The 14,701-nt window shown below is 37.2% G+C and overlaps 1 protein-coding gene across 16 annotated transcripts in view; it reads right to left on the bottom strand.

The window, feature by feature from the left end:
* Mctp1 (multiple C2 and transmembrane domain containing 1) overlaps positions 1 to 14,701 on the bottom strand; it is a 694,629-nt gene that overhangs the window by 287,982 nt on the left and 391,946 nt on the right. For 14 of the 16 annotated variants that reach the window (XM_039102152.2, XM_039102154.2, XM_063281693.1 and 11 more), the window contains one exon: positions 13,189 to 13,227. The exons of the other annotated variants lie outside the window; for them this stretch is intronic. In XM_039102152.2, the coding sequence (XP_038958080.1) occupies positions 13,189 to 13,227 (39 nt within the window). The remainder of the gene's footprint in view (positions 1 to 13,188; positions 13,228 to 14,701) is intronic. 16 annotated transcript variants of the gene reach the window in all.

Raw genomic sequence — 14,701 nt, 5'->3', positions numbered from 1 at the left:
ACTTATTCAATATAGTTCTTGAAGTTATAGCCAGAGCAATCAGATAACAAAAGGAGGTCAAGGGGATACAGATTGGAAAAGAAGAAGTCAAAATATCACTATTTGCAGATGATAAGATAGTATATTTAAGTGATCCCAAAAGTTCCACCAGAGAACTACTAAACCTGATAAACAACTCCAGCAAAGTGGCTGGGTATAAAATTAACTCAAATAAATTAGTAGCCTTCCTCTACACAAAAGAGAAACAGGCTGAGAAAGAAATTAGGGAAACGACACTCTTCATAATAGTCCCAAATAATATAAAGTACCTCGGTGTGACTGTAACCAAGCAAGTAAAAGATCTGTACAATAAGAACGTCAAGCCTCTGAAGACAGAAATTTAAGAAGACCTCAGAAGATGGAAAGATCTCCCATGCTCATGGATTGGCAGGATTAATATAGTAAAAATGGCCATTTTACCAAAAGCGATCTACAGATTCAATGCAATCCCCATCAATCCAATCCAATTCCAATCCAATTCTTCAAAGAGGTAGAACGAACAATTTGCAAATTCATCTGGAACAACAAAAAACCCAGGATAGCTAAAAGTATCCTCAACAAAAAAGACTTCTGGAGGAATCACTATCCCTGAACTCAAGCAGTATTACACAGCAATAGTGATAAAAACCGCATGGTATTGGTACAGAGACAGACAGATAGAACAATGGAATAGAATTGAAGACCCAGAAATGAACCCACACACCTAGTAGTCACTTGATTTTTGACAAAGAAGCCAAAACCATCCAATGGAAAAAAGATAGCATTTTCAGCAAATGGTGCTGGTTCAACTGGAGGTCAACATGTAGAAGAATGCAGATCTATCCATGCTTATCACTCTGTACAAAGCTTAAGTCCAAGTGGATCAAGGACCTCCACATTAGACCAGATACACTCAAACTAATAGAAGAAAAAGTGGGGAAGCATCTCAAACACATGGGCAGTGGAGAAAATTTCCTGAACTAAACATTAATGGCTTATGCTCTAAGATCAAGAATCGACAAATGGGATCTCATAAAACTACAAAGCTTCTGTAAGGCAAAGGACAGTGTGGTTAGGACAAACGGCAAGCAACAGATTGGGAAAAGATGTTTACCAATCCTACAACTGATAGAGGGCTTATATCCAAAATATACAAAGAACTCAAGGAGTTAGACCGCAGGGAGACAAATAACCCTATTAAAAATGGGGTTCAGAGCTAAACAAAGAATTCATAGCTGAGGAATTATGAATGGCTGAGAAACCCCTAAAGAAATGTTCAACATCTTTAGTCATAAGGGAAATGCAAATCAAAACAACCCTGAGATTTCACCTCACACCAGTGAGAATGGCTAAGATCAAAAACTCAGGTGACAGCAAATGCTGGCGAGGATGTGGAGAAAGAGGAACACTCCTCCATTGTTGGTGGGATTGCAGACTGGTACAACCATTCTGGAAATCAGTCTGGAGGTTCCTCAGAAAATTGGACATTGAACTACCTGAGGACCTAGCTATACCTCTCTTGGGAACATACCCAAAAGATGCCACAACATATAACAAAGACACATGCTCCACTATGTTCATAGCAGCCTTATTTATAATAGCCAGAAGCTGGAAAGAACCCAGATGTCCTTCAACAGAGGAATGGATACAGAAAATGTGCTACATCTATACAATGGAATATTACTTAGCTATCAAAAACAATGACTTTATGAAATTCATAGGCAAATGGATGGAACTGGAAAATATCATCTTGAGTGAGGTAACCCAGTTACAGAAAAACACACATGGTATGCACTCATTGATAAGTGGCTATTAGCCCAAATGCTTGAATTACCCTACATGCACAGATCACATGAAACTTAAGATGGATGATCAAAATGTGAATGCTTCACTCCTTCTTTAAAAGGGGAACAAGAATACCATTGGCAGGGAATAGGGAGGCAAAGATTAAAACAGAGGCAGAAGGAACACCCATTCAGAGCCTGCCCCACATGTGGCCCATACATATACAGCCACCCAATTAGACAAGATGGATGAAGCAAAGAAGTGCAGGCCGACAGTTACCGGATGTAGATTTCTCCTGAGAGACACAGCCAGAATACAGCAAATACATAGGCAAATGCCAGCAGGAAACCACTGAACTGAGAACGGGACTCCTGTTGAAGGAATCAGAGAAAGGACTGGAAGAGCTTGAAGGGGCTCGAGACCCCATATGAACAACAATGCCAAACAGTGCTTCAAGGGACTAAGCCACTACCCAAAGACTATACATGGACTGACCCTGGGCTCCAACCTCATAGGTAGCAATGAATAGCCTAGTAAGAGCACCAGTGAAAGGGGGATCCCTTGGTACTGCTAAGACTGAACTCCCAGTGAATGTGATTGTCGGGGGGAGGGTGGTAATGGGGGGAGGATCGGAGGGGAATATAGAAGGGGAATGGGAGGGGTTAGGGGGATGTTGGCCCAGAAACTGGGAAAGGGAATAACAATTGAAATGTAAGTAAGAAATACTCAAGTTAATAAAGAAAAAAAAATTAAAAAAAAAAAAGATTTTGACATGTGCTGTTTTCTGCCTATACCCAGAGCTGAACTGGTTCTACAGCTCTCTGTACCCAAATCCCATGGGGGAGAGTGCTGGACTTTTAAAAGTGTGGACAAACCTGAGAACTCAGAGGAGACAACTACTCCTGCCCATATTCTGACCCAAGAGGAACCAGCCTAGTGCCCTCTGGGCCTTCTGTGACCTCTAGGCACAGGACTACAGGAGCAGTCATGGGCAGGACCTTCCAGTCTTTGTTTGAGCACAGCCAGAGCTGGAAGCCAGTAAGTCTCTGGAAGCGGGGACACACCTGACAGCAGAGGCAAGACCAAATCTTCTTTTCCAAGCCAACCACCTGGAGGATTCAGGACACACAAAGCTAAGAGCAGCTCTCTGTTCTAAGATGGGGTGTGTACTAGCTAGTTTTCTGTGTCAACTTGACAGAAGCTGGAGTTATCATAGAAAAGGAGTCTCAGTTATGGAAATGCCTCCATAAGACCCAGTTGTAAGGCATTTTCTCAACTAGTGGTCAAGGTGGGAGGACCCAGCCCATTGTGGGTGGTACCGTCCCTGGGCTGGTGGTCTTGGGTTCTATAAGAAAGCAAGCTGAGCAAGCCAGGGAAAGCAAGCCAGTAAGAAACATCCTTTCATGGCCTCTGCATCAGCTCCTGCTTCATGACCTGCTTCAGTGCCAGTCCTGACATCTTTTGGTGATACAGCAATGGGGAAGTTTAAGCTGAATAAACTCTTTCCTCCACAACTTGCTTCTTGGTCATGATGTTTGTACAGGAATAGAAACCCTGACTAAGAGAGGATGAAAGAAAACAGGTCTACAGGAGTGCTAACACACAGGTGTACAGAAGGGAAGAGCCCCTTTCAAAGACAGCAAGACAAGCTAACACCAGAGACATCCTGATGGTGAGAGGCAAGTATAGGAACCTAAACAAGAGAAACCAAGGCTACTGGGAATCATGAGAGCCCAGTTCTTCCACCAAAGCAAATACTAGATATCTAAAAACATTGGAAAAGCAAGATTTGGATTTAACATCACATCTCATGATGATGATAGAGGACTTAAAGTAGAACATAAGTAACTCCCTTAAAGAAACAAGGTAAATAAGTTAAACAACACATAAACAAGTAGAAGCCCTTAAAAAGAAAACACAAAAATCCCTTAAAGAATTACAGGAAAACACAACCAAACAGGTGGAGGAATTGAAGAAAACCATCCAGGATCTAAAAATGGTAATAGAAACAATAAAGAAATCACAAAGGGAGACAACCCTGGAGATAGAAAACCTAGGAAAGAGATCAGGAGTCATAGCATTACCAACAGAATACCAGAGATAGAAGATAGAATGTCAGGGGCAGAAGATACCATAGAAAACATTGACACAACTGGCAAAGATAATGTAAAACCCAAAAAGCTCCTAACTCAAAACATCTAGGAAATCCAGGACACAATGAGAAGATCACATCTAAGGATAATAGATATAGAAAAAAGGGAAGACTCCCAACTTAAAGGGCCAGTAAATATCTTCAACAAAATTATAGAAAAAAACTTCCCTAACCTAAAGAAAGAGATGCCCATAAACATACAAGAAGCCTACAGAACTCCAAGTAGCTTGGACCAGAAAAGAAACTCTTCTAATAATACAATAGTCAAAACACCAAATGCACAAAACAAAGAGAGAATATTAAAAGCATTAAGGGGAAAAGGTCAAGTATCATATAATAGCTGACCTATCAGAATTATACGAGACTTCTCACCAGAGACTATGAAAGCCAGAAGATAGTGGGCAGATGTCATACAGACCCTAAGAGAACACAAATGCCAGTCCATGCTACTATATCCAGAAAAACTCTCAATTAACATAGATGGAGAAACCAAGATATTCTATGACAAAATCAAATTTATATAATGTCATTCCACAAATCCATCCCTACAAAGGATAATAGATGGAAAACTCCAACAAAAAGAGGGAAACTATACTGTAGAAAAAGCAAGAATGTAATCTCCTTGCAACAAAACCAAAAGAAGAGAGCCACACAAACATAATTCCACCTCTAACAACAAAAATAACAGGAAACAACAATCACTATTCCTTAGTATCTCTTAACATCAATGGGCTCAATTGCCCAATAAAAAGACATAGACTATCAGATTGGATATATAAGGTGGACTCACATTTTGCTGCATACAGGAAACACACCTTAGTGACAAAGACAGACACTACTGCAAGTAAAAGGCTAGAAAACAATTTTCCATGCAAATGGTCCAAAGAAACAAGCTGGAGGAGTTATTCTAAAATCGAATAAAATCGACTTTTAATAAAAAGTTATCAAAAAAGATAAGGAAGGATACTTCACATTCATCAAAGGAAAAAATCCACCACGATGAACTCTCAATCCTAAATATCTATGCTCCAAATGCAAGGGCACCTACATTTACAAAAGAAACCTTAGTAAAGCTCAAAGCACACATTGCACCTCATACAATAATAGTGGGAGATTTCAACACCCTATTCTTATCAATGAACAGGTCATGAAAGAAAAACTAAACAGAGACATAAAGAAACTAGCAGCAGTTATGAACCAAATGGGTTTAATATTCATAGAATATTTCATCCTAAAACAAAAGGCTATACCTTCTCTTCAGCACGTCATGGTCTCTTCTCCAAAATTGACCATATAATCAGTCACAAAACAGGCCTCAACAGATACAAGAAGATTGAAACAATCCCTTGCATCCTATCAAATCACCACAGACTAAGGCTAGTCTTCAATAACAACAATAACAACAGAAAACCCACATATGCGTGGAAGTTGAAAAAAACTCTACTCAATGATAACTTGGTCAAGGATCAAATAAAGAAAGAAATTAAGGACTTTTTAGAATTTAGTGAAAACGAAGGCACAACATACCCAAACTTATGGCACACAATGAAAGCAGTACTAAGAGGAAAACTCAAATCTCTGAGTACCTCAAAAAGAAAAGAGAGATCATGCATTACCAGGTTGACAGCATACCTAAAGACTCTAGAACAAACAGAACAAAATACACCCAAGAGGAGTAGAACACAGGAAATAATCAAACTCATGGTTGAAATCAACCAAGTAGAAACAAAAAAGCAGTGTACAAAAAACAAACATAACCAGGAGCTGGTTGTTTGGAAAAATCAACAAGATAGATAAATCCTTAGCTAACTAACCAGAGGGCACAGAGAGTGTATCCAAGTTCACAAAATCAAAAACAAAATGGGAGACATAACAACAGAATCTGAGGAAATTAAAAAAATCAACAGATCCTAATACAAAAGCCTATAGTCAACAAAACTTGGGAATCTGGATGAAATGGACAATTTTCTAGACAGATACCCAGTACCAAATTTAAATCAGGTTCAGATTAAACCATTGACAGTCCCATAACTTCTAAAGAAATAGAAGCAGTTAAATTATAAGTCTCCCAAACAAAAAAGCCCAGGACCAGATGGGTTTAGTACAGTATTCTATCATACCTTCATAGAAGACCTCATACCAATACTGTCCAAATTATTCCACAAAATAGAAACGGAAGGAACATTACCCAGTTCCTTCTATGAAGCCACAATTATGCTTATACCTAAATCACACAAAGACCCAACAAAGAAAGTGAACTTCAGATCGATTTTCCTCATAAATATCAATGCAAAAATATTCAATAACATTCTCACAAAGGAAATCCAAGAACACATCAAAACGATTATCCATCATGATCAAGTAGGCTTCATCCCAGGTGTTCTGGGATGGTTCAATATACAGAAATCCATCAAAGTAATCCACTATATAAAGAAACTCAAAGAAAATAAAACCACATCATCATCTCATTAGGATGCCAAAAAAAAGCATTTGACAAAATTCAACACCTCTTCATGTTAAAAGTTCTGGAAAGATCTGGAATTCAAGGCCCACACCTAAACATAGTAAAAGCAATATACAGAAAACCACTATCCAACATCAAAATAAATGGAGAAAAACTTGAAGCAACCCCACTAAAATCAGGGACTAGAGAAGGCTGCCCAGTCTCTCCTTACTTATTCAATATAGTACTTTCAGTCCTAGCCAGAGCAATCAGACAACAAAAGAAGGTCAAAATGATACAAATTGGAAAGGAAGAAGTCAAAATATCACTATTTCCAGATGATATAATATAATTAAGTGACCCCTAACATTCCACAAGAAAATGACTAAGCCTGATAAACAACTTCAGCAAAGTGGCTGGGTATAAAATTAACTCAAATAAATCAGTTGCCTTCCTCTACACAAAAGAGAAACAAGCCGAGAAGGAAATTAGGGAAACGACACCCTTCATAATAGTCCCAAATAATATAAAGTACCTCAGAGTGACTTTAACCAAGCAAATAAAAGATCTCTACAATAAGAACTTCAAGCCTCTGAAGAAAGAAATTGAAGAAGACCTCAGAAGATGGAAAGATCTCCCATGCTCATGGATTGGCAGGATTAATATAGTAAAAATGTCCATCTTGCCAAAAGCAATCTACAGATTCAATGCAATCCCCATCAAAATTCCAACTCAGTTTTTCATAGAGTTAGAAAGACCAATATGCAAATTAATTTTGAATAACAAAAAATCCAGGATAGCGAAAGCTATCCTCAAAAATAAAAGAACTTCTGGGGGAATCACCATCCCTGATAATACAGCTCAAGCTGTATTACAGAGCAATCCTGATTAAAAAAAAATACTTCATGGTATTGGTACAGAGACAGGCAGGTAGATCAATGGAATATACTTGAAGGCCCAGAAATGAACCCATAGACCTATGGTCACTTGATCATTAACAAAGTAGCTAAAACCATCCAGTGCAAAAAATGTAGCATTTTCAACAAATGGTGCTGGTTGAACTGGAGGCCAGCATATAAAAGAATGCAAATCAATCAACCCATTTTTATCACCCTGTACAAAGCTTCTGTCCAAGTGGATCAAAGATCTCCACATAAAACCAGATACATTCAAACTAATAGAAGAAAAAGTTCAGAAGAGCCTCAAACACATGGGCACTGGGAACATTTCTTGAACAAAACACCAATGGATTTATGCTCTAAGATCAAGAAGGGGACTTCATAAAACTGCAAACCTTCTCTAAGGCAAAGGACACTGTCATTAGAACAAAATGGCAACCAACAAATTGGGAAAAGGTCTTTACCAATTCTACATCTGATATCCAATATATACAAAGAACTCAAGAAGTTAGATTCCATATCACGAAATAACCCTATTAAAAATGGGGTACAGAACTAAACAAAGAATTCTCAGCTGAGGAATATCCAATGGCTGAGAAGTGCCTAAAGAAATGTTCAACATCCTTAGTCATAAGGGAAATGCAAATCAAAACAACCCTGAGATTTCACCTCATGCCAGTGAGAATGGCTAAGATCAAAAACTCAGGTGACAGCAAATGCTGGCAAGGATGTGGAGAAAGAGAAACACTCCTCCATTGCTGGTGGGATTGGAAAGTGGCATGAACACTCTGGAAATCAGTCTGGACGTTGCTCAGAAAATTGGACATTTTACTACCTGAGGAGCCAGATATACCACTCCTGGGCATATACCCAAATGTTTGTCTAACATATAACAAAGACGCATGCTTCACTATGTTCATAGCAGCCTTATTTATAATAGCCCGAAGTTGGAAAGATGCCCTTCAACAGAGGAATGGATACAGAAAATGTGGTTCATCTACACAATAGAGTACTACTCAGCTATCAAAAACAATAATTTCATGAAATTCATAGGCAAATGGATAGAACTAGAAATTATTTTCCTGAGTGAGGTAACCCAATCACAAAAACAAAAACAAAACAAAGCAAAAAAAAAAAAAAAAACCCAAAAAACAAAAAACCACACATTGTATGCACTTACTGAGAAGTGGATATTAGCTCAAAAGCTCAAATTACCCAGGATACAATCCACAGACCACATGATGCTCAAGAAATAGGACAACCAAAGTGCAGATGCTTCAGTCCTTCTTAAAAGGGGGAACAAAAATATTCATAGGAAAGGATATGGAGACAAAGTTTTGTGCAGAGACTAAAGAATGACCATTCAGAGGTTATCCACCTGGGGATCTAGCCCATGTATATACAGCCACCAAAACTAGACAATATTGATGAAACAAAGATGTTCATGCTGACAGGAGCCTGATATAGCTGTCTCCTGAGAGGCTCGGCCAGAGCATGACAAATCCAGAGATGAGTGCCAGGAGTAACCATTGAACTGAGAATGGAGGTACCCATTAGAGGAATTACAGAAAGGATTGAAGGAGCTGAAAGGGCTTGCAACCCGATAAGAACTACAATACCAATCTACCAGAGCTAACAGGGCCTAAAGCACTACCCAAAAACTACACTGATAGACCCAGGGCTCCAGCTGCTTATGTAGCAGAGTATGCCCTTGTTGGGCACCAATCGGGGGAGAAGCCCCTGGTCCTGCCAAGGCTGGACCCACTAATGTACGGGAGTGTCAAGGTGGGGAGGTGGGGAGGGGAGGTGGGAGGGGACAGGGAACACCCTTATAGAAAAATGGGAGATGGATGGGATGGGGGATGGACGGAAACTGGGAAAGGGAATAACATTTGAAACGCAAATAAAAAAATCCCATTTAAAAAAAAAAGATTTTGACATGTACATTTTTATATGATTTTACTAGCATTTTCTTTTCTTTTAAATAATATTTTGTTCTTTGAAAATTTCACACATGTAGCAATGTATTTTAATCATTACCCACTCCCACCCTTTTCCTACCTCCAGTTGCCCCCAGAACCCTCTACACATGTCCCTCCCATCTAATTGTCTTGTTTATTCTGTTTGTTTGTTTTCCTTTATAGCTTTAAAACTCTAATTACTTAAAAACTCCATATGAGCAAGGGTGTGGCCACTCACTGGGGTGTGGGAAACGTATAAGAAGACACATATACAAAGAAAAGTGAATCTCCCTCACAAGTCATCAACTGTCATTAGCATTTCAGCTGGTGGTGAGGTCCCTGCCATAATATGTTTTTAGATAATTGAAGTAATTTATTGATAAGATGTATGTTTTTTAGAAAGATTAGTTCTCACTATGCATTAGAGCCTGGATTGATACAATGATTCTACCTCATTCACAAACATGCTTAGCAGTCCCTTACTTATTATTATAACTATTCATCCTAACCACAGATAAACTATAAACTCTTCTGGGTTAGAACATAGGTACATGGAGCACTAAATAAACTTCAAGCTTCTTCTGAGAGACAATTATTTCACTATTTCATTTCCATTTTTTGGTCATATATATATATATATACACACATATAAAGACAAGCTTTATAATATATATATTATAAGATATATATATATATATATATTCTGAGCTCATGGAGTTTTCTTTTTTTTTTTGGTTCTTTTTTTCGGAGCTTGGGACCGAACCCAGGGCCTTGCGCTTCCTAGGTAAGCGCTCTACCACTGAGCTAAATCTCCAGCCCTCATGGAGTTTTCTTGACCGGTAATTTAACCTTAAATAAATTATTTTATAATTTTAGGTGTCTTCTAAAGAATAAAGTATTGAAGCAACTCAAAGCTTTACAATTTCTCTGCCAAAATGTATTTTGTCACATAAATGCAGCTCTTTGACCTAGATGTCTAAGTTTAGGAAAACATTGATTTTCTTTTTTTCTTAAAATACCACTTCTATTCCAGATAAGTGTGAGAGAGAATTCTAACTGGGCCTGATGGAAAATGGAGTTGGTTGACATAATGAATGTATTGGTGGATGTTACTACACCTAGAAAAGGAGGTATTGTGGGATTTATTATTTACTGATTTGCATACAATTAGAATCTAGCCCATATTTCTCCATCTTGCTCTGCATATGTTCATGTAGGTGCATTTTCCCTGCCGGTTATAATGTGATAACAGCTGTACTTGCAATGATAGAGAAGTTTGTCTTGAATAACATGTATGATGCCCCTATCCTCAGGAACATGGTTCAAGTAAATACTGTCTCACAAAATGTGAACAGCATAAAAATTCCATGAAAGAATTTAGTAACAGCAGACCTGTGTTAGTCAAACATGAACTAAAACCTCATCACATACGATGAAGATATTGAAATGACCAGCAAATATTTAGATGATGGGAAATTCTATGAGCTATTTCACCTTGTAAACAAGGGAGATGTTTGCATGACAAAAGGCTAATCAGCTTAGTACTCTGTCTGCTGTCTGCATCTGTATTTAGATTATTTCTGAAAGAAACCAAGATAAGACAGAGAAGCTCCAAACCACAGATAACAACATCTGGCTATGTGCAAATCTTTACTGGGAAGGTTTGACAGATACTTTTGCACCCTTGGTGCTCAAAGACAAGCTTTATACTATAGACCAGTCTGAGGATGAAAGGAGATTTCATCCAGGTAACTGAGACTCTAGATATTTAAGTATAGCTCAAGCATATTCTTTTTAAAAACAAAAGGAGAATTATCCCTACCAAGACACATATTTTAAGGTGAAGAGTTAGAAGGAGAATATATTTCAGTAAAGCAGCAACATATCCTAAACCCACCTACCCTGCACACTTATCCCTTAGTTCTAGAAGTAGCTGCCTGGAGGAAAGGATTCAGTAACAGTATCAATTTGGGGATGTGTGAAGATCAGTGAAGTAAGTAATAATTAGAAATGTGAAGTTTTTCATGTACTTTTAAAATACAACACTGTATCTGGTGAATATGAAAACTGTTTTAGGGCATAGTAAAAATTTGAATGAATTATCAAGCATTCATTATATTCTCGTATAAAAAAACAAAATGAGTGAACTGATTTTAACTCAGTTTGCATTTTAAATTTCTGTAAAAATGTAACAAATTAAAAAAATCCCTTAGTCTAATATTAACCATTGTACAAAATATAACCTGTCAAGTATTCAAAAGAATGCTGAATGAGACACAGGCGTTTTGCATCTATAGTGGCAAAATTTAAATTAATAATTAATTATAAAGCGCTAAAGTTTTAAGAATAAAATAATGTAAATAACATATTTATTATTCATTTAGTTTTTATAGATTCAAGAAAGTTATGTGGATTTATTTGTACTTTATCATTAAGGTTATTTTAAAGAAATTATGTTATTTTAAAGAAATTATCTATCTATCTATCTATCTATCTATCTATCTATCTATCTATCTGAATATATGTTAGAATGGATCTTCCTCTCAAGCCCAAGCTGACCTTTTATTTTCTTCCTTCATCTTCTGAAGTGCTGAGAGCTCAGGTGCCTACCAATGTACACAGTCAAAACCAATACCTCTATACTCTCTCTCATATTTTAATAAAATAGATTATTCATACTAATTATTACACGATATAATATCCAGTCCTAGTTAAACTCATTTGAAAGAGGTAATTCTGCTAACTATTTGTGAGTTAGCAGGTTTTTACACAAATATATCATCATAGAAACACACGATGAGGAAAGTCTTATGTATATTTTTAAATCAACATGCTTTTAATATACTATTAATTCTAAAATCACAGTTACAAAGACAAACAATACAACAAAGCTTTAAAAGTATTTGAAGTTTTATTTTGCTAAATAAGACCACAGTGAATTCCCAAAAATATTCAGCAACTTTGTCCGGTGTGTGCCTTTCGAGTGATGGCCTTTTGGTGAATTATCTCTTGGTTTTCAGCAGAGTAAGAACTGGAAAGTAGCTAACGACATGTAAGAAGTACTTTATAAAACAGATTAAGACACCATAGCAAACATAAATCAATATTTATTATATATATTTTCTTAATTCCCAAAGAAAAGGAAAATGATGAAATTGAATAACAACTTAAATAATAGCATGATTTGATCAGAATGGAAGGAGAAAGATTGCCAATGTTCCAGGGTCTAAAAAAATCAGAACTATTAAAAGCAATATTGTTCTTTTAAGTAGAAATTTGAATAAATGTCATTTTATCAAGGAAATCTGATTTGTTTCAAAGCACAGTTATGTAAAAGTTCAGTTTCATCTTGATAATTATGTTCAAGAGTGGTGTCTTCACCAAAGGTACTAAAAGGTACTATGTGTGCCTTACATATCTTAAGATGGAAAGCTTAGGACATTCCTAGAGCCTCCATGTTTCTTGTTCTGGAAGTGAGATGAGGTACTGTAGGGAGAACTGTCCTCAAGGTGCCATGACACAAGGACTTGTGAATTTAGAAAGCCCATACTCAATTTTCTATGAAACAAAACAAAACAGGATATTTCATGCCCCCTCTGGAGTTGTCCCTGCTCCAATTCATCACTTCCATTCGAGAGCAGAGTGATTTTGTAGACCCTGTTGTGCACATAGTAGTGATTGGATGCTGCGAATGAGGCTGGAGAGTGATTGGGAGCAGCAGGAGAATGGTCTGGGTGCTCTGGACCAGTGAGGTTCCTACTGACTTAGAAAGCGTCGCATGATTTGATTAAATATTATGGGGAGGAAAAAAAGAGCAACTGGCAATGATGAAACTTTGTGGTGCAGCTTGGAAGGGGATGAGAGGAATTTGGAAAAGCAGCTAAGAGTCTTCTCAACAAGGAAAGCTGAAGATCACATGCTAAGAATTACCTTACTGGATCTTTTCCAACTCTTCCTCATTAGCATTGTCTGTAAATGAAATAAAGCACTTCATTATCTTTCTGAATAGGCTGAATAGGGCAGCCATTGTTTTTGAGGGGAAGTGTAACATTAATTGGTCCTTTTAATAACTGCTTTATTCACATAGACACACACACACACGGGCACGCACGTACACACGCACACATGCACGCATGCACATGTGTGTGTGTGTGTGAGAGAGAGAGAGAAAACTTTAACATTCAAGTAGACTTTCTGGTAAGAGTTCACTTGCATTATTCTTTGTATGAAGAATTGAGACAGTATTTTTAATATAATGGATGACTTGGAATTGGGATTAGTAAATTCTGAATTAGAAATACAAATTGAGTTGTTCTATTTGGAGGTGAGGGTTAAGGATACACTTTACTTAATTGGGTATAAAACATTTTTTTCTTCAACCTACACCCAAAGCTGTCACCTTGGTCACATTTTAGATTTAGCCACATTTTAGAAACACTTATGCATTTAGTTAATTATTAACTGTATTGTTGTCTACAATGTTTCTAACACAGAAAAAAAGGCTAGTTAACTCTTTTTTGTTTTGTTCTGTTTTTACTAAAGTGCATCCTCTATAATATTCTGTTTAAGTCACAGTGAGAGGTCAGTCTGGATAAATGCTTTACTTAACCTCTGGAGAGTTGTTGTGAATGCTTAAGATCATTGGTCTCTTGCTTTTGCACAAAGTAAAGCATAAAGCCTCCCTCAAATTTAAATAATTTCTTCTATTTACTATTAAGCATTTCCCTTAAGTACCTAGATGTAAACACTCCTCTTTGTCCTACCATGTCTTATGGTAGTTTTTAAGACAGATGACAAGGAAACTGGGGAATACTTAGGAGAAAGCTTGCTCTGTCTGTGCTAGGGAACTGCATCAATGTCAAGAGCCGCATCACTTTTATCAGAACTCCTTATGAGAAGGATCCATTCTAGAAAGTATTCATGCCTCATACAAATAGAGGGTAGAAAGTATTTTCACGTAAGACCACACTATCTTTCACCTAATGGGGAGGGAATAGAAGGAGGGAATGGAATTATGTAGCAACTTTAGAAAAGGAAATAGAAGAATCAAAACATTCCCAAAGACCTTGCTATATTTCTTTTATTTTTGTCTTCATAAAGTCCATTGACCAAAACATTAAAGAGTAACAGATTTCCAAATGTTATAAAAATCCCACTCCCTGGTTTTCAAGTAGATCAGGAAACAGCAAAATACTGTTATCAATACTACAAGAAAGTTAATATTTTCTAAGTGTTAAGGTACAATTCATTTTGAAGCAACACATTCAACTACTGGGTTAGAGAGACAGACATTATACACACCAAATAGACACTTGTTATTATAGGTAGATGTGTGATTATTACCAGCACCTGATGATCGCTAATAATAATAACATAATCACCATCTTCATATCATCAAAGGTCATCTGCAACAAAATTCTTTAGTGGTTAGGTATACCCATAA

This window comes from Rattus norvegicus, chromosome 2 (genome assembly GCF_036323735.1).
Source record: "Rattus norvegicus strain BN/NHsdMcwi chromosome 2, GRCr8, whole genome shotgun sequence".
In the NCBI taxonomy this organism is placed as follows: Eukaryota; Metazoa; Chordata; class Mammalia; order Rodentia; family Muridae; genus Rattus; species Rattus norvegicus.
This window is presented reverse-complemented; position numbering and strand designations above follow the sequence as displayed.